The sequence below is a fragment of the Callorhinchus milii genome, unplaced genomic scaffold (assembly GCF_018977255.1).
Source record: "Callorhinchus milii isolate IMCB2004 unplaced genomic scaffold, IMCB_Cmil_1.0 Scaffold7, whole genome shotgun sequence".
Classification (NCBI taxonomy): Eukaryota; Metazoa; Chordata; class Chondrichthyes; order Chimaeriformes; family Callorhinchidae; genus Callorhinchus; species Callorhinchus milii.
The window spans coordinates 1608361-1627629 of record NW_024704748.1 but is presented as its reverse complement, the minus strand read 5'-3'; the positions used below and the strand labels follow the sequence as shown (position 1 = coordinate 1627629).

The 19269-nt window shown below is 44.5% G+C and overlaps 1 protein-coding gene across 12 annotated transcripts in view; it reads left to right on the top strand.

The window, feature by feature from the left end:
* ablim1b (actin binding LIM protein 1b) overlaps positions 1-19269 on the top strand; it is a 125173-nt gene that overhangs the window by 100804 nt on the left and 5100 nt on the right. For 2 of the 12 annotated variants that reach the window (XM_042336947.1, XM_042336944.1), the window contains 9 exons: positions 2541-2576; positions 5053-5182; positions 6678-6695; positions 8605-8709; positions 12108-12155; positions 13308-13430; positions 17552-17640; positions 17884-18010; positions 18877-18941. In XM_042336947.1, coding sequence (XP_042192881.1) covers positions 2541-2576; positions 5053-5182; positions 6678-6695; positions 8605-8709; positions 12108-12155; positions 13308-13430; positions 17552-17640; positions 17884-18010; positions 18877-18941 — 741 coding nt within the window. The remainder of the gene's footprint in view (positions 1-2540; positions 2577-5052; positions 5183-6677; positions 6696-8604; positions 8710-12107; positions 12156-13307; positions 13431-17551; positions 17641-17883; positions 18011-18876; positions 18942-19269) is intronic. The other 10 variants (XM_042336949.1, XM_042336946.1, XM_042336948.1 and 7 more) reach the window with 6 other exon arrangements.

Here is a 19269-nt window from a genome sequence, read left to right as displayed (position 1 = left end):
GTCGTTGGGCTTCATTGGCACGGTCAGTAGAAACCTGCGGAAAATAGGGCCAAAAACTTTGACCTAAATTGCAGTCATTCTGAAATTCACTCCTCCCACACGGTAGGGCGTGTAATTCCTTCCCCTTCATTGATTCACCATCACAAGAATGAATTCATATCGAGGATGCTTTATATTCATATTTATTCCTGCGAAGTACGCAACTGTACATTGCTGTAAAATTTCCACATCATTTATATACAGCCAAACCGCCCTGGTCAACCTTTGCACATCTGTGAATGGGTGTGGATGGAGATGTGCGACAGGCTTTCCTTCACTCACAGCAAGCGGATACAGTGCATACAGCGATAGAAGTTCTGAGGTCACTCCAGTTCTCTGCTTGATACCTGCAAGCCACTACTGTTTCGCCCACAAAATACGGTCAACTTACTTTACGGCGTGTTCTGCGAAGCGCCTTGAGACGTCTGGAAGACGCGATAAGGCGCGAGATCAAATGCCAAAGATTATTCTTATTATATGGGAAATTTCAGATCTGGTGGGAGTCCTGTCAAAAGCCCTATGAAGTATTTTTTCTAATGACCCTGCTAATAAGGTCACCACCTTATTTCAAAGGCCCGAAACAATTTAATTCTAACTCTAGCTGTTGTGTGTCTACCCTCTTCCCCCAAACACACACACATGAAACAAGACACTGTTGCCGCCTTTCCTATTTTCAAATGAGTCAAGTATTTTTTTAAGTGTTTCTGTTGTTACCTATGGTGGGATGGGGTGTGGGTTCAGTCCTCTGAATAGAGAAACAGAGGGGGGAAGGGTCGCTCGATAGCTTTCAGGAGCAGAAACCCTGGTTAATTCTCTCATCCCTAGTCTCTTGGTTGAGATCAACCTCACTCACACTATGCATCAAACAATATTTATGGTTCTCCGAGAGATAGATGTACGTGGGCAGATACCAAGACTCCCAGATTTCAGTGCTTGTTACCTGGGTGCTCTGGTGTGATGCTGTTTTGTCCTCTCTTGTACCTCTTTGAGACTGAGTGAGTAACTACACTCCTTTATGTCATTCCTGTTTTTCCTCCATTTAACTGTTCTCAAAGATGGCCTCAGCCTTGCCACATCCAGTGAGCAAGAGTTTTCCAATAAACCACGCCCACTGTTCTGTCAGGTTAACCTTCCCCGAGCCTCAGTTTCACAACAACAACAAGAACAAAATTACATTTGATCAATTTGGATGAGATAGGCCCTTCTACCCACCCGATCTCGTCCCTCCAGAACGCTCACCTCACCGTCCGCCCATCAAAGCATCAATGGCCTTTTAAACTGCTACCTACTCCCATTACAAGAATCCAGCTCAGTGTTCCCCGTTTCCCTTCAGGACTCACTATTCCTGATAGCCTGTTCTAAATGTGTGACTATTTTAGGGATTAGATGTCTCCTCCGTAACTCAAAGTCTAGTGTTTTGTCTAGTGTTTAGTTCAGAGAACAAACACTTCAAACAGCAACGCTGAAGGTGGGGGACCGGCAAGGAGTCACAGTCGGGATTAAACCTGTATCGACACGCTGCCGAGATAGAGCTTAACCCTTGAGGACTGAAGGGCTTTTCACAGTATAAGAAACAAACCTAAGTTTGTTCCTGTCCCTTCCAGATAATAAACGTTGAACAGGAAAGAAAGTTATGCTGTCGCTCTCGGGAGAGCAGTTCACAGTCACTCTCACCACCTCTTGACCACAAAAATTGGTGGATGCCAGAGCTGGACATGGACAAACCATTTATCAAGAGGGATGTGCTGCCACCTAGTGGACGCACAATACAATACAAAATTACATTTGTGTAGCGCCTTTCACGTCGGGAGGACGTCCCAAGGCTCTGGACGGTCAGGGATTTGATCCCATGCTGGGATCAGGAAAGGTGGAGGGTAGGAGAGTGAGTATTGAGAGAGTAGAAGAAGAGGGTCGTGAGACGTGTCTCGAAGGAGTCAAGGGAGGGAGCGGAGGGACATTTAGCTGATGCTGGACCTAGAATTTATCCCACAAATCTTTTTAAGTCCCTTTGTTGTGCTGGCTGCAACTTTGACTTGAGGAAAGAGGTATAATGGAAGTGTTGCTTAATAAAACATCAGAATTAAATTCCATACTTATTGGCTATTAGGTAAGCATTGTCCATTGTCGAAACACTTCTGCACACACAGAACATTTATTTTTATCATCTACGTTAAATATCTGTATTTGTGTGTGTGTATATATATACAGCATCCATATTTTATATATATGAATATTATAAGGCAAGGCCCTTTATTATTGATGCTAATTTGTGCCTTATTATTCTAGAAATCTTCATTTTATTAGTTGTAACATTACATTTTTGTGGTGGCACATTTGTGTTGTGTTTCTGAGTTGCGCTTCATAAACACCATGTTTGTGTGTGTCTCTGAGTGACACTAACCAGAAACAGTCGTACAGTAACGTCTTGCAAGGACACAACTAATTTCTGTCACGTCTCACAAATGGTTTTACAAGTACTTTTCTTTTCTAATATCTCACAGTCTCCAAGGACACTTTCCCCCACACCTTCAGCTGAGGTCAGTAAATCCCTTTGCGTTCAGCTCACATCTTTACTCTTGTTGTTGCGTAAGCTGGATCAGTCTTCGGTAGATCAGACAAGCTGTGAACTCTGATCAGACAAGTTCATGTTGGATGTCGCTGAAGAAAACTCCACTGCATTATGACTAACGCCTTTCCTGCTGTTCAATTTTCTAATATTGATTCCCTGGTTAAAAAAAAACACTGTCAAAATGTCTCAACTGGATTAATTACTAATGGAGCTGTGCTTTAATCTAATGCCTGTAGCAAAAGTGAAATGCTGTAACATTGGTTACAAAATCATTGTTGACTTGGGGCTCTATGTGATCACAGTGATATCACTGGATTTGTACAGACATTTTTTTTGGCCATGTCAAATAAGAGAAATGTAATAGAAAACAACTAGGAATTAAGCTGTTGCTGACATTGCTACTAACTCACTGCCTTGGATATGGCTCTCTTTCTGACCAGGAATGAACCACTGCCTAATGTGGGACAGTGGGGAGATGGTGGGGGTAGTGGGGGAGAGAGTATGAGCAGTTATCGTCCACCTGATGGTAATGCCTGTGCTCCAAGGAGAACAATCCCAGCTTCTCTAGTCTCTGCACATAACCTAAGTCCCTCATCCCTGGTACCATCCTGGTAAATCTCTTCCGCACCCTCTCCAAAGCCCTGACATCCTTCCTAAAGTGTGGTGCCCAGAATTGGACACAATACTCCTCCTGAGGCCTATGCGCTGATTTTTAAAGGTTTAGCATAACCTCCTCGCTTTTGTACTTTAGGCCTTTCTTATTCATAAAGCCAAGGATCCCCGATGCTTCTTTTTAAACCGGCTCCATCAACTTGTCCTGCAAGTTCAAAGATTTATGTGAACCCCCAGGTCTCTCTGTTTCTCCCCCCCCCCCCATTGAACTTCACTCTATCCAGTTTCAGAAAACCGAGGGCATTGTTAACCATGACGCCAACATGGTCAGACGATGAACTCTGCCTTATTGTTTGTGCTTCACTTCCGCTATCTCATGTCCACCCACCCCATGATTGTCAGCCACCTTGTCTTGTCACACTGCTCTTGGGTCTCAAACACGGTTAAAGAGTAAATAATGATTGAACCACCTCCAGAATGTAACCCCTGTCAGTTGGATGTTAGGAACCTCTCTACGCAGACTTTATTTGAATGAAGAAGTGGTGACGTTGATTCAAACAGGAACTGTTTTGTTTAACTCAACGCATGTCACTTGACTGAGCATCGGTTGTTGTTACTCGTGCAAGATCTTTTTTTTGAACACACGTTATTGTTGTTTAAGAAGAACAGTGCTTTCAAAGAAATGTTTGGGGGAGAAATGCCACCTGGATTTAGATTCATTCTGTTTATGCAGTACTTGAGAGTGTCCAGAAATTGGCAAAATTCTTAAATACAACCTTAACGTCAAAGCTATTTTTGTGTAAGTTCTTTTGATAATTATAGAACGCTGACATCAAGAAATGAGACTGAATCCAACAGTTTGCCAAATTCTGGATGCTCTGAAATGTTATATAAATAGTGCTAATCTTGGCCCGGTTAAAAGTTAATATGTTATAATAATGCAAAACTGATATTACAATATATAATCTCGAGCATGGAATCATAGAATGTTGTATAACAGACACCTTTCTGGCCATTACGTTTTCTTTCTTTTAGTTCTGTAAATGACTCGCTCCTAATATCTTTTGATACCGTTTTACAAGCAACTACTTCAATTCTCTTTCAAAAGAGTTTGCAAACTCTGGGTACAATACAAAATTACATTTGTGTGGGTACATGAAGGATAGAAGCTTGAATGGTTGCGGGGATAAGGCAGGGCAGTGGGATTGAATGAACACCTTGCTCTGAGAGCCAGTGTGGATCTAATCCCTCTGCGCTGTAAAGTTATAGAAAGTTTTCTTGAAAAGCAATCATTCCTAATAGGAGTCGCACAGAGTGGCTGAATTGGAAATGCCTCTTTTATTTTTATAATCTTATTGACGTATGATGTGCTGCCTTTCCCCAAACACACACACACAAACTGCCTGCCTGCCTTCCTTTCTCTCCGTTCCCCAATGGCCTGTACTATCTGGGTCACCTATTCCCAGCTGGTCAGGGTTCTCTTGTTAAAGTGGGAAGGCAGTAGGCCGTTTTGTGGGTAAACCTTTTTGAATCTCACCATCAGCTTTCATTCAGTAACACCTCAGTCCGTGTAGTCCCGTGCCTTTTTATCGAGCGTTCAGTTTTCACCGTAACAATTCTGTTCAAAAAACGTGAATAAGCTTCAATAATAAATAAGTAAAATAGTAAATAAATACAGCAATAAATGAAATCTGTTTTGAAGACGGTCGATTCAAGCGCTCTGGGCCGCTACCCCGAGCGAAGGGCGCTTATATCACTGCAAGTTGCTGTTGTTGCCGATTGTAAGTCGAACCACACTGCTGGGATCTGAGTGTATTTTGTGTTTGTTTTAGGGCTATCAAGATGCCCGCGATCGAATGGTGCACAGATCTTCCAGTCAGGGCTCCATAAGCTCCCCTGTCTACAATCGCCACTGTTACACACCCACTGTAGCCCGATCTCCACAGCACTTCCACAGACCTGGTAAGTCAAACAGCTCGACGATCTGATGTGGTGCAGCTATATCTACTTGGCAGAAATATGTTTCTAAAATTCTGCTTTAAGAGCCAGGCAGTTACCTGACAGGGAACCCTATGAAATATACTTTAAAGATTGCTTTCTGTCCCCCCATTCCCTCCTCCCCAGTTATTTTGACCAGGCAGGTGTAATGTCAGTTTGTCACTGTGCTGGATACTGCACCTCTCAGTGCTGAATGACAAAAAAGAGCATTTCAAATGGAGCAAACCTTTCTGCTGTAGTGACCGTGCTTTGGGGCTTTCCTGGCATTTCACGCTTGAGTAAGGCCCATTATTCCAGAGTCTGGTAAAGTCACGCTTTGCGCACTGGTATCTCGCTGGGCTGCCCTGCCCATGTGGTTAGTAAAATGGCCAGGAATGGTTATTTCTGGGAAGCTGCGTTGAGGTTGAGCGACAAACTAATTGATTGCAGAGGGAATCACATTGAAAACCAGAGTAAGGGAACCATCTATTGTTGCCCCGCAATGTCTGTCTCCTGCTGTAGAGCTGCTGTGCAGTGGTGTGCAGTCTGCTCAGCTCTGTACCTGCAGATTTGCGGCCGGGTTCAACCCCATCCCAATTCAACTTCACCGCCATGTCAAAGATTAGAGCTGCACCTTGCTAGCAAGCACCCATGACCTTAGTGCATATGAAAGGCTGTTCAAGAGATTACGTGACACCTGGCTGTTTGTCTCTAAAACTGGCTAATATTTAATCATTGAAAGCCACCTTTCCTGACCCAATTGACAAGGTGCTACAAATACCTGGTCAACTGAGTCCTTCCTCGGGAGAGCTTGTTTTAAAGTGGGTTTCTAAATTCATGCACATTTATGCTCCTTTCCTGCACTCTTAAGAACGACTAAATCCTGGCTCCAGTGGCAGTCTTCCGATCTCTGACTTCTTTAAACTGACGAAAGAGTTTGATAGCTGTCAAGATGTAATATATGCAGCTAAAGCTAAGGACCTCAACATGATCGTAACTGCAGATCTTGTACTCTGCCTCTCTATTGAACAGAAAGGAATATATACCTCATCGGGTTTGTTCGAAACAGTACCCATTGGAATTCTAAACCTGTTGTCCTCTGGTTCTGTTGCCTCGATGGACATGCGCTAGTGCACCCAAGGGTCAGTCAGTGTCTCTGGTTGACATAAACAAGGCGACAATTTTTAATATGCAATTGGGCAGGAGGCGATGGGAGGAAAGAAAGGGTAGAGTTTGTTTTCACAAGAGGAACGTAACAGAGAAAACTGATGCAGAAAAAGTGTTGGAAAACTCAAAATTATATATATATAGATAATATAAAAGATCATTTGCTGCGTGTACTGCATTCTGGAGTTCACACCCAACAGTGTGTGTTCTCCAACTGGAATGCACTCTCTTCATCTCCTGCACTAGGCTTCCAGCGCCAAACCGTTTTGCATTCTATCCTGTTCACCTTTCTGTTTCTCACCATCTGTTACAGCTGCTTCGTTCTACATAGGTATGTGAGTGCCCAGGGTTTCGTTTACAGCCTGCGAATACTTGAGAACTGCCTGATTGCTTCTGTTTGCCGTGTGTGTGTTGGGGGGGGGTGCTGGGAGGGTCTCTTTCTTGCCTGGGGATAAATTTTGAAAAGCTTGTAATTGGAAAGAGTTTGTGCTTGAACCCTTAAAGCAATGAGGGAAAGAACAGGGAGCTTTGAGAGAAAAAGAACCCAAACAAGTCTCTCCCCTCTACCACCCACCCCGTTCTAATCACACATCAGTCGGCCTGATGGCTTTCCTGGGCTTTTCTTGAACAAGGGATGGTGAGCGTTGTTGGGTTGGGATTCAGATGGAAAGTGAACAGCACGGCAGCAAGTGCTTTAAGATTCAGCTGGATTTAGAGTCAGAGACCTTACCAGGCTTCAGAGCCAGATCGCTGTGCTTGGGCATGAAAATAATAATAATAATAATCCTTGCATTCGATATAACGCCTTATCACGTCTTCGAGATGTCTCAAAGCGCTTCACAGAATATACTGTAAAGCGAATTGAGTGTATATTTTGTGAGAAGAACGCGGCAGCCAATTGCGCACAGAAGTGTCCCACAAACAGCCGTGAAATAAGTGACCAAATTATGATTATTATTATTATTATGATGATGCTTGATATCAGGCGCTTGTTCAGTTGGAAAATATTGTTGGCCGTAACTGCACCCCTTAACCGGTAACTCACTCACCCGTTCCCTTTTGCTGCTCCCGTATCGGAAGCACCTCTGCGAGCGAGCCCCACCGGGTTGGCCTAGGGCCCCATTGCCTTAGCAATACTACGGGAAACACCACAAAACCGAACCTCTGGTGACGTCTTTGGCCGACTGATCTTCGGGTCTGGAACGCTAAATGGTATTTTCAGAACATTTGTACTGCAGAATGCTGACGCCAATCAAGGGTAAAAGTCCACACTGTAAAATCCAATGGACCAGCCCCGTTACTATTAAGAACGTAAGAATTGCTAGACCAAAAAAGACCAAGGTCCATCTAGTTTGCCTTCCACCATCCTGGCAGTCCAAACTATATACTGTGCCCCAAGATATTTCCTAAAATAAATGCTCTAATTTGCTATTGTTAAATCTTCTGCAAAACCACGATATTCATATATCTGCATGGATTTATCACCCTCAAAAATTGCAAAAGTAAGGATTCTTGTCCTAGATTTCATCATTTTCCCACACGTGTTGTGTTGGAATATTAGATTCCTTCCACTTTGACAGAAAAAACCAAATTAATTATCATCTTCAAGAGAAGCTCTTTCAAAAAATTGCATTAGGATTATGTGCCTTGAAAGTTCATTGTCGTCTATAATTGCCAGATTAGGTAGAAATCACTTTCTTTCCAAATGAAGGAGTTCATCAAGTTTTCCCCGCATTAAATGTCACCTAAAGTTTGGTAAAGTTTTAATCTGTTTAGCAAAAGAGCGAGTCCCTTAATCCTTTGACAGTCCCTTAGCCCTTTAAAATTCAATGGTGAATCACTGTATTAATAAGTTGCTTAAAGGTGATGTATTATAGTATTATAGAACGACTCCACAAAGGAGTAATGAAAGTAGCATCGTTGCGAGAGATTTCTGTTCGGAGGGATAATAAAGTGGCATGTACACTTGTTTTTTTCAGCCTGAGTTTTTTAGTTCACGACTAAGCTAGAGTTTGCTTTTTTTTCCAACTAATACAATTTTGCCGTTGAAAGCACGAGTGGAGTTTGATGGTTAAATTGACACGTTATTGCTGCGCAGTCACCGTCACCCCGCTGCAAAGTAACCTGTGGATTTGCTCCAGTTATTTCATGACTTGTTTGTTTCGATTTTGTTGTGTAACACTTGGATTTTATTTAATTTCTTCCCCCTTTCTCATATCCTTCACTCTTCTACATTGGAGGCAATGAGCCATCCAGCGGGCGAAACTCCCCTCTCCCCTTGCGGTCAGACAACAGGCCTCTAACCCCAACTTATGCTCAGAACCCTAAACATTTCCATCTTCCAGGTAGGAGTTGAACAATGTCCATGTCAGTGTCTCAGCCTGGGCTGTAGCCGTGTCTCTCTATCTGTCCTGTCTCCATCTCTTTGCACTGTTTTAAGGGATGCAGATTCTCACCACAAACCTACAAGAGGGATTTGGGGAAGCCCATACAAAGCCTGGGAAGCAAGTTTGCATTTATGGTGCGGGGGGCATATCAACACTTTAAGCTGTCTCTACTCCAATACAAATACACGCTTAGACTGCACGTGGATCAATGCAGAGCAATCCTTAGCATTAACGCACGTATATCCTTTAACAGGTGTCACAGAGCATCTTTTCAGTGGCTGACGATACCTTTTATGAGTAGCGCACTTCCTGTGTGCGTTGGAAGTGAGTCAGCTGTAAAGCGAAGGCCAGACGATCCTGTGCAGATACATTAGGACGTATCTAAGCACATGTATGATTCGCAGCTTTAGACAGACCATTTGGTTTGAGCAGAAAGATGGGAACAAAGCCACTGTTAAGCACTGTGAGACCTAACCTGCGGGGAGGGCGTTATATAAGTACAAGTTGTTGTTGTTGTTGATGGCTGGGTCTTTTACTGGGACTGTACATTTAAAATAAAAAAGGCTGCAATGGTCAATGCTACTCCTTCTAATCAGTCAAATAAATGGGTTAGAAACCGTCAACCATATTCACAGTAAGACATTTAATAGAGCTGTGCAATTCAAACCGTATAACCTCGCCCGGCTTCCTATACAGTGAACAAAGACTGTATGATGATTGAATTAATCTAAACGGCTGTATGTGTCCGAGAGAGAATTCTCTTGGAGAATTGATAGATCCCATTTTAGTTTTTATCGACAGAAAATCATTCAAGAGAAAATCGCTCAATATCAATTGGACTTGCAGGTAGAATCATAGTGATGGATACGCCAGAGAGTGCTTTTGCTCAGTTAAACACAGGACATTAACAACAACTTGCATTTATATAGCGCCCTTCACGCTGGGTTGCGTTCCTGAGCGCTTGGTGGAGTCTGACCCCGAGACAGGGGGGGGAGAAGGAGGGAGGAGGTGACCGTAAGCATGATCTAAAAGGAAGGTCTTCAGGCTGGATTTGAAAGTGGGGAGGGAGGAAGAGAGGGAGGGGGCAAGGCAGAGGGATTGAGGGAGAGGGTTCCAGAGTTTCGGGGCGCAGTGACTGAAAGCGCGGCCACCGATGGTGGAGCAGAGGAGACGAGAGTCGAACAGGAGGCAGCAGTCAGGAGAGCAATTGTCAGGTCTTTGGGTAGCTTGTAAGTGCCATGGGCTTGAATCTGCATCCCTGTAAAATGAACTCTTATAACCAAACAATCTTGACATCCGCAAGGAACGGTCTGCTGTCAATCTCAGGGAAGTCGATCATTGCCCCTGACATCTTTGGCAGGATGTATTTGGATCCCGTCCTCCCGCCAAAAAAATCCTTTGACGTTTCCCACGCGAGGACCACGTGTTAATCTGACGAAATCACATCGAAGCGTGACGATATGGAAATGTGCGCGGGCTGCCGAGAGCAGCTCTTTCCGATGCGATGTCTACGCAGTTATTTCCGCAATGAAACGTGCCCCAATTTTGGAGGTGGGGGTGGGGGAGGGGAAGAAAAAAAACTACCCGAGGGTCAAATGAATGGATTCTCTCATTAATTGATTTACCTGAGGCACGCTGAACACTCTTGCGTTACATGTTTCGGATCTCTCCCGGCATTTCGCTTGTTTTCTCCTGTCGCCTGTTTTATGTATGCCACACTGAAGCTACTATGCCCCACAAATATACTAAGTTGTTACGCCGTTGAAGCCCACTGCTCAGGATCACGAATCGGGGGAATCGTTACACTCCTGTGGCCTGGATAGCTCGACGTCCCGAGTCGGGAATTTCTCTCGCTCCCGGGAGAGAGCAAAGAAATTGAAACCGCAGTGTTTCGAACTGCTGGGCCTTGATCCGGTCAGGAATCTCATGCGTACAAACAAGGTGGTCATGATTGATAAGGCTGGTCAATTTCGAGCAGGAATGTCAGCAAAACTCCACCAAGCAAACCAGGCCCTGCCAGGTGCAATGCACAGTGACGTCTGTAATCCACCTGATGCCATTACTAAAGCTGGACATTGGTGTGTGTAACCTGGTTGATGCTGTACTGACCCAACCCTGCAGTCCTGCAGCTCAGTGGTTACAGAACTCGCCTCGCAAGCGAGAGGACCTGGGTTTGACTCCTGGGCAGGGTGAAACGTTGGGCAAGTTTTCTTACTCCACACGCACACCTCTGTTTACCGAGCGGTGAGTTGCTGGTCGATTGGCAGATTGTTTTCTGGGGGTAATAATCCCTTTTAAAAAAAATATTATTTGCTCACTCAGTCCACAACTGTTTGTGGGACGCTGCTGTGCACAATTGGCTGCCGCGATTCACCCGTGCAAATCAATTCACTGTGAAGCGCTTTGAGACGTCTCGAAGACATGATAAGGCGCTGTATCAAACGAAAGGAATTAGTATTATTATTAACCCAAGGTATTTGTTACTTGCTTGGTTCTGTGCTGACCTCACCATCACTGGCACTTCACTGTGCCTATCAGAGCCACCAAAATATTTCATGGTCTCAGTCTTAAAAACTATAGGATCTTTCAGAACCTTGGAAATTCTAAAATTCAGTCTTGATTCAGTAGCTGTGGTTTCTCCAGGTCACTGAGGGAAGACTCAATTGAAGAATTTTCCAATTTCTTTTTGAAAAAATTTGCACGGTTTCCTTTTTGTACACAGCTAAGCCCGTGAGAGATTTAGAGCCTCTGATGTATTGCCATTCCGTGCAGTCGATCTAACTGGATATGTTCAGGATCGCTAATCACACACCTTTCACGGGGCTGACCAGCAACCTCGCACTTAATTCAGGCAAATCCACGGCCAGAAACTGCTGGTGCCAAGCAGTGGTTAGTTAGTCATTGCCGTTTGCCATCAAACTTTGGATTGTCTCGATCTCCACCGGCCAAATGGAGATAACCAGCCCCATTGACATCAGACAACGCATTGGCCTCAATAAAGTGTTACATTGGGAACTTTAGAAAACCTCAATTTTGTGTGGCATTCGGAGCTTCATGTTAAACCGAAGATGGACATTTTCCAGAACCGACTTGTCCTGAGTCTCCATGGCTTGCAGTAACTGCGGTCCGCGCACTGTCTGTCTGGACAAGTTGTGCTTTTGCTGTATTGTCGCTGAAGCTGATTGTCAGTACCACATGTCGCACACTTACTCCTTCGTCGAAGTCCGCCTTGATCTGTCTTACGTCCTGTCTAGAGAATTGTACCTTCTAGCTTTGCTTGGACTTGTAACAGAAAAGATTAATTTCCCAACTTTCTTTTTTTGATTACTAATAAACTCTTTAACTTGTTTCCACAGACCAAGGGATTAATATATACAGGAAACCTCCTATCTACAAGCAATATGGTATAGTTCACTTTTTTGATGTTTTTGTGTCGTTTTCCTTAAGAGCTATCACTTGATCCGTTATTTACAGCAACATATAAACTTACTGAACTTTTGGTTAATTGGTAAAGAGTTAAAGCAAGTTCCTTGTTATATTGGCTGCTCAATGAGATGGTTATGAAACTGGCTTGTTTCACGCTCATGTACATTAATTCATGAGGTTAGGTCCCACAAAATTAAAACCTACTACTGTTAGCGTGAAGGCCTTCAGAGTTAGATGAAGAGCAATGCTGAGGTCACCCTTGTTCTATGGCTGCTCAGCATCTCTCTCTGGCCTGGTCATTGGGGGTGAAATTGGTCTGGAATCAATCTATAATCAAAGCTATCTATTTTATATTAGAATTGGGATATTTGCTTGCTTGTTCACACCCGTTTACCCTGCCATCACATGACTTTATTAATTGTGACCACGGCTCCTCCTGACCTTTCCATCGATATGTCCTGCCTTATTGACGTCACTCACACTAATAAGTTGGTACTGTTTGAAGTCATGCCAACTCCTCTTCTTAAACCTAAGCTCAAGTCAATAAACCCTTCCCTGATTCCGCAGTTTGACCAAGTATGGCATCGGATTAACATGACTGAAAACTTACTTTAAACTGTAAATTCTTTAAAAAATGTATTAAATCCTAAGTTACAAACTAAAAGAAGGGGGAAAGAAAACTTGACTTGTTTCCATGACAATCTGTGTTCTATTTGGAACCGAAAGAAAAAAGCTTAACGGGAGCTGAGGAGGAAAAGTCCCTGCCCCCAGTGATTGGTCTGCCCTGTGAGGTCCTGTTGACAAGCCAAACCTGGCTGTGCTATCATCAGAAGTGCCTTGGAGTATGGCAAACTCCTCCTGGCTCAGGAACTCGCCTACCGAGAACACCACTTGATTCCGACATTGTATTGCCCAACATATTACCTTTAAAGCCAGTTCAGCTTCAACAAGTCTCCAATTAGCTCCCACCCAAGGAGGATATTCGATCGAGAAATATCTCATCAATGATTGTGACAGGTTCAGTGTAGAAAGAGGGGGTTGAGTGAATGCCAACGCAAGGCTGGTAGGAAGGATCCACCTCTGTAGGAGCCAGTAATTGAGTGTTGAGTTCCCACTGATTGCCACTCTAGATGCAGCTGCAATGGCAGCACAGCTCAAGCGAGGCGAGGAAATCATCAAGTCATCCAAGTTTCCAGCAGCCCACGCTCCAGAACCCGACCTAATCCCTGAGGTGGAGACTGACTGCTTGCCAGGTGCGGGTAACGTAAAAAAAAAAATACAGCCTGACTCGAAGGCCTTGCGTTCAATTAACTCTCCTCGTTTCCTTTCTTGCATCTTGTCACATCAAAGGGTAACGCAGTGTGAACCAGTCAGAATAACCAAGTCGTAAATTTCGTGCAGATAAAAGCTTTCTGCATGGCATGTCTCGCCATTTTTTAAATGAAAACAACATTTACCTCCATTCTGAGTTTTTTTCTAACATTTTATCTCTCTCGCCAATTAAATACTAACAAATGGAATAAAATAAAGCAACTGTTGGAATTAATTTACATGACTTAACAAACAGAAGGCCAGCGTTTTCATCTACACATTGGCATGTTCCATATGTTGTGTGCATAATCGCGAACATACTGGGTGTGTAAGAGGTAAAGACCGCAGTGCACAACCACGGAAATTCTTGCAGAGGGTCAGAGAGAGGACTAACATTTGTGAACAAAACTATTGCAGTGGTGGCTGGTGAATGATTTGTCACAGGTTCTGTTGGTGAGAATTTCAATGACTTGTGTGTAGGAGAGAAAGTTGATCGCAATCATTCTGGACGATTAATCAGACAATGGCAGGTCCCTCGTTTCATTTAACAGCTTAAATTAGAATCATCCCCCCCCCCCCCCCTGCTGAAGCCAATGAGATTGAGTGATGGACAGTTCCAGGACATCAACAACAACTTGTGTTTACATAGCACCCCTCGCTCAGGGTAGCGTCCCAGAGCGCTTGAATCGCTAGGACTTGAAATCGGACTCGCTACGACTCAAAATCATGGCCTGCGTGTTGGCCGCCAAGTTTTCAACTGCTTGAGTCAGAGATATAAAAGTAAACGGTGGTTAAGCTGCTCATTTCCCAGCAGCAAATTTGGAGACCCACTGATTCCGCCAGCTGTTCAGATATCAGTCGAGCAGCCTTTCAGCACGATGCTTTGTAGCAATACAATGTCTTGTCTCCCCGAGTGAAACGGAAACTCGGGCCACCTCTGTAAGGATTCATTTGTTTTCGTGACCCTGCGGTGAGGTAAGGACTGATGCAAATGTTGTCCAATTAATCAAGGTTTATTAATGCAGATTAGTAATGGTTATAAGTAATTAGAAGAATACATCTAATTATGCTCACGCATCCACGTGAGTTCTCAACGATTTAAGCCGCCCAAACCAATGCTGTGGGAGAGATAGAAGACCAATGTCCAATTTAATGTCCCATTTGAATCCAAATATAAGTTCTCAATAGGTATGCACGTATTGTTGTACGGTTTCCAGTTCGATATCACCCAACGTAGTCTTGATCTTCTTTCTTTAGAAGCTGGAATATGGTTTGCGACTCCAAGTTCTAATTTCTTCCTTTTCTGTCGAATCGATCTCTGTTTATACCGTTGATTAGGTGACTTTTCACCTATTTCTTTGGCTAGATGGCTCCTTTGTGGGAAAAAAAGCAAATGCAACATAGCTCTCGCTCCAGCTGCAGAGCATTTTCCGTGAGAAAATGACTCAGAAGGAATGAAACAGTTTGTTGTTTACAAACAGTCTTTTGTTTCTCCTCCTTGAGCGAGGATCTTCTTAGAAGCTCATCACAACTAGCTCCCCTCATATGAGATTGATAATATGTGTCAAATACACAAACATCGCAAATATAATTTGAGATATTATTTAACACATTAATTACAGGAATCCTTCACTTCAAGGCATCTGCAACATGCATCAGAGTCTCTGAGGAAATCTGTTCCTCATTTGCCTTCTCCCTACAGCTGAGTTGAGTTACCGCGATTGGAAAGTAAAGACAAACCTACGGCAAAGCACAACGAGGGAAAGCAAAAATACAGACAACTGTATTTTATGAATCAGGGAGGAGTTATCAGGAATTTCACGAGCCCAGTTGTCAGTGTAGAGTAGCGCCAGGTCAGATATAGCTGAAGATTAATGCTCGCTCTTCTCTTGCCACCCACTCCCACTCCACGGTTAGAAACCAGAGCTCGTCCGAGTGGAACAAACTACCCGCTCAGCTTGGCAGCACACTGGGACTCCCACAGGGATTTCTTTTAATCCTATTTCTTTTGAAGAGTTCAAACGGTAGGAATCTTGGGTAGAAGACTGAGACATTAATACCTGAAAAGTGAGCAAAACCGCAACACAGTGAGAAGCTTGTGTTATTGCAGCCCAATCTTCAGAATAGGTTCGTATAATTTGCAGAATTTATTGGTGCTTTTTTTTAAAAAAAGAAGGAATCAGAGTCGATCGATGGGGACTGGGCTGGTAATTAGGATTATGTCAAGCCAGCCTGTGCGATCTACTTCCAGAGGAAAGAATGTCCTGTGGGTCAAGTGGAATTCTGCAGAGGCATCCTATTTATGGAGTCCTGGAGTTCAATGGTCAGAGCACTCGCCTCGCAAGCGAAAGGACCTGGGTTCAATTCCCGGGCAGGGCGAAACGTTGGGCAAGTTTTCTCACTCCACACGCTTCTGTTTAGCCAGCAGCAAGTCGGAACCCGATTGGTGGATCGCTTTTCCGGGGGTAATAATCCCTTAAAAAAAATTGCGTCATTCAATCCACGACTGTTTGTGGGACGCTGCTGTGCGCAATTGGCTACTGTGCGCAATTGGCTACTGCGTTTCGCCCATAAAATACACAGTTAATTAATTTTACATTTTACACTATATTCCGTGAAGCACTTTGAGACGTCTGGAAGACATGATAAGGCGCCATATCAAATGCAAGGATTATCATGGGGGAAAATCCCGATGGTGTAATGGGTAGAGCAGCACCATGCTGAGTTTGCTGGTCTCAGCTGGGGCTTCAGGAGGGTCTTTCCCAGGGTTAAGGAGGATAAAATCAGGTGAGGTTTCCCCTTAATAGAGAACACTCATTTCTGTTTGCTGGCTGTCATCCTGTCACTAACACAAGGGTCTCTGAAATCTCAACTACCAAGTAATATGGCAGAAAACCTCAATGATCTTGGCTCTGCAAGTGTTTATGTGGTGTGCACTGTGGATTTATTTAGATTCCGTATGTTCGATGTTCCCAGCAGTATATGTCTGAATTATCCCTTTCGTTTTGCAGCGATCTACCTGGGCTGTTCCTATACGTCGTAGTAATGGGACCCTGTCAGATACCATTAAATGGTTAATGTTGTGTTCGATTTGTAATTCCCCTTTTTATTAAAGAGAGAGAGAGAGAGCTCCCACCAAATGACTGATTCCATCAACGGCAAATATTGACTGGTTAAGCTCTGCGCTCAATGTCTTAGATTTGGGAGTGTCTAAGTAACACACTAAGTAAAACTTACTCCCAAATCTCCTCTTGGCCTCAGCTCTCTCTACAGACTAAAACAACTTGTGTCCCAAAGCATCATTGTCTTCCGTCCCAGATTTTAGCTTGTAATTGTGAGAGGGTCCTGGTGGGGTGGGGTGGGGGGGAAAGAGATGGAATGTGGTATCAAGAAATAGAAATGCGGACAGGGATAAAGCAAGAAACTAGGATTAAGTGGATTATGCTTTCACAGAGCCAGCACCGGCACGATGGGCTGGATGGCCTCTTTCTGTGCCGCAAATTTCTATAATCGTAAATCCTTTGAGCTCCTTAAAATATGTTCCTTAAATGCAAAGTGGACACATTTCTTCATTGACCATGGAACGTGGCTACAACCAAGTTATAGCCTGTCACCGCAGCATGTGTGGCGTTATGGTCTGTGGTGACTTAATTCCAAACGCACCTCCCACGGCAGCATTCTAACTCTACACGTCACTAAATAGCACCATTATTTTTAATCGTTTTGGAGTCGGGATGGCACGGCGGGGGCGCGGGTAGAGAGAGGTCTAATTGTGAAATGTTTTACAATTTATCCTGAGGAGACTAGCAGAATCTCACGATATTCCCAGGTGTGCTTGTTTAGGTTCGATTCGTTTGCAATCGCAGAGGCCGTGCCATCCTTATATTTGTGTCACTGCCTTCAAAACCTTGTGACCCAGAGACTGCCCCAGAAAACTCATTGAACGACCCTCTGGGAGGTCTCTCTGAATTGTGTATCTAAATCTCAGGGTGATGGCCCCGATTCAGCTCCGTCAGTACACATGAACCAAATTCTCTCACACTCTTGTTTTGTGGGTGGCCAGGGTCAGACAAGCGGAGAGGCAGCGAACGAGAAGAGGAGGACGAAGAGAAGCTCAGACGCAGACAGCTTCAAGAAGAGCAGCTCAGCAAGGTACGGTGTCAGACTGCCAGAGAATCTTCTTTGAATCACAAGATCGGTTTGGGCGATGCTTCCTCTGCCCGCTCCCTTCGCTCAGTTTCCCAGGCTTCTGCACGTCTTCTGTGCCTTCAGCCACCGAGACCCTAATCTCTGCAACTCTGCCTCAAATCCCCCTGCCTTGCCCCGTTCTTTATCCGAGACGCCGCTCGACCCGAAGCGCGCTATGTAACTAGTATGTTGTTGTTGTTGTTGTAGATCCAGTCAGGCCTGGGGAAGCTGATCCTGAAGGAGGAGCTGGAGAAGGAGAAGCAGCGGGCTGCCTCGCACACCCTCTCCGCTGAGCCCCAGTTCAGACCTCGCTATGACTCAGCAGGAAACGCATGTAAGAACCGAACATAAATCTGCTCTAAGTGACTGAGGGAAATAGCTTCTATCACCGGTCCTTAATCCTTCACTGCAGCCTCTGCAGATTCAGATTGATGACCTGGCTTTCCATTGCTCTCCTGTGGCTAAGTTTGTTTTCTCCCTTGATATGATCTTTATTTGTACAGCGTTGGGGCTAGTGAGTCTCCTTCATTTTTCAAGCGCACTAAAAAATAATAATAATTATAATTTGGTCGCTCAATCCACGACTGTTTGTGCGACGCTGCTGCGCGCAATTGGCGGCCGGGTTTCGACAACAAAATCTACAGTCACTTCACGCTACAGTATATTCTGTGAAGCGCTTTGAGACGTCTCGAAGACGTGATCAGGCGCTGCATCAAACACAAGGATTATTATTATTGACTTTTGGGCAATCCGTTAGCTTTCAAAGTTTTTAAATAAAATACAATTCGGGGGTGGGGGGGGGGGCGCTGGTTGGGGAAATGGGGTGGGGAGCGGGATGGCGATGGGCTGGTCAGTGCTTTCTGCTTTTCTTTCCGTTCTCCCCCACCCCCAAAAAAAGTTGTAAAATAAATAACAACAAAGTCGAGCGACAAACAAGAAGCTCGCGGCATCATCTTCACACGGTGACACAGTGTTGAGAGGAGCAGGTGTTAAGTCATGGGGATGGAGAGCAGAGCGCGCGCGGGGTAGGGGGGGGGTGTGGGGGGAAGCTGGGGAATTGTCTCTTTTAATAATCTCTTTCAAACCAGGGAGGGCAACGAGGAAGGCTGTGATCTTATTCCGAGTGTTTGCTTAACTTCTGTGATCTTTCCCTGTTGCTGTTTGAGGTTCTAATGTGAATCTCCCCTTCCTCCCCTTCAGCCCTGCATGCCTCTGCCTCCAAAACCTCCTCTCTCCCTGGTTACGGAAGAAATGGGCTGCATAGGGTAAGGCGAGACCAGCATGTACACACGGCAGGGCAGAAGTGATAGGGCCTGGTATCATTTTGTCCACCCCACCCATTTCCCCCCAACCCCCAGCCCCGACCGATCCATTTCCCTGACATCCCTAACTCCAGGTTCTCACGGTCTCGTTCTACGGTTTTTTTTTAAAAAAAATGAAATCCGCGTGTGTTTCGAGAGATTTAGATCTTACCGTGACAAAGCTGCTAAATGTTGGATTGCTTCGTTGGTTTATTTTATTTTTCAACACCGGTTAAAGGTCACGCATGTTCCACCCCATCAGGAATAGTAGTGGGTGCTTTGACAGTGAAAG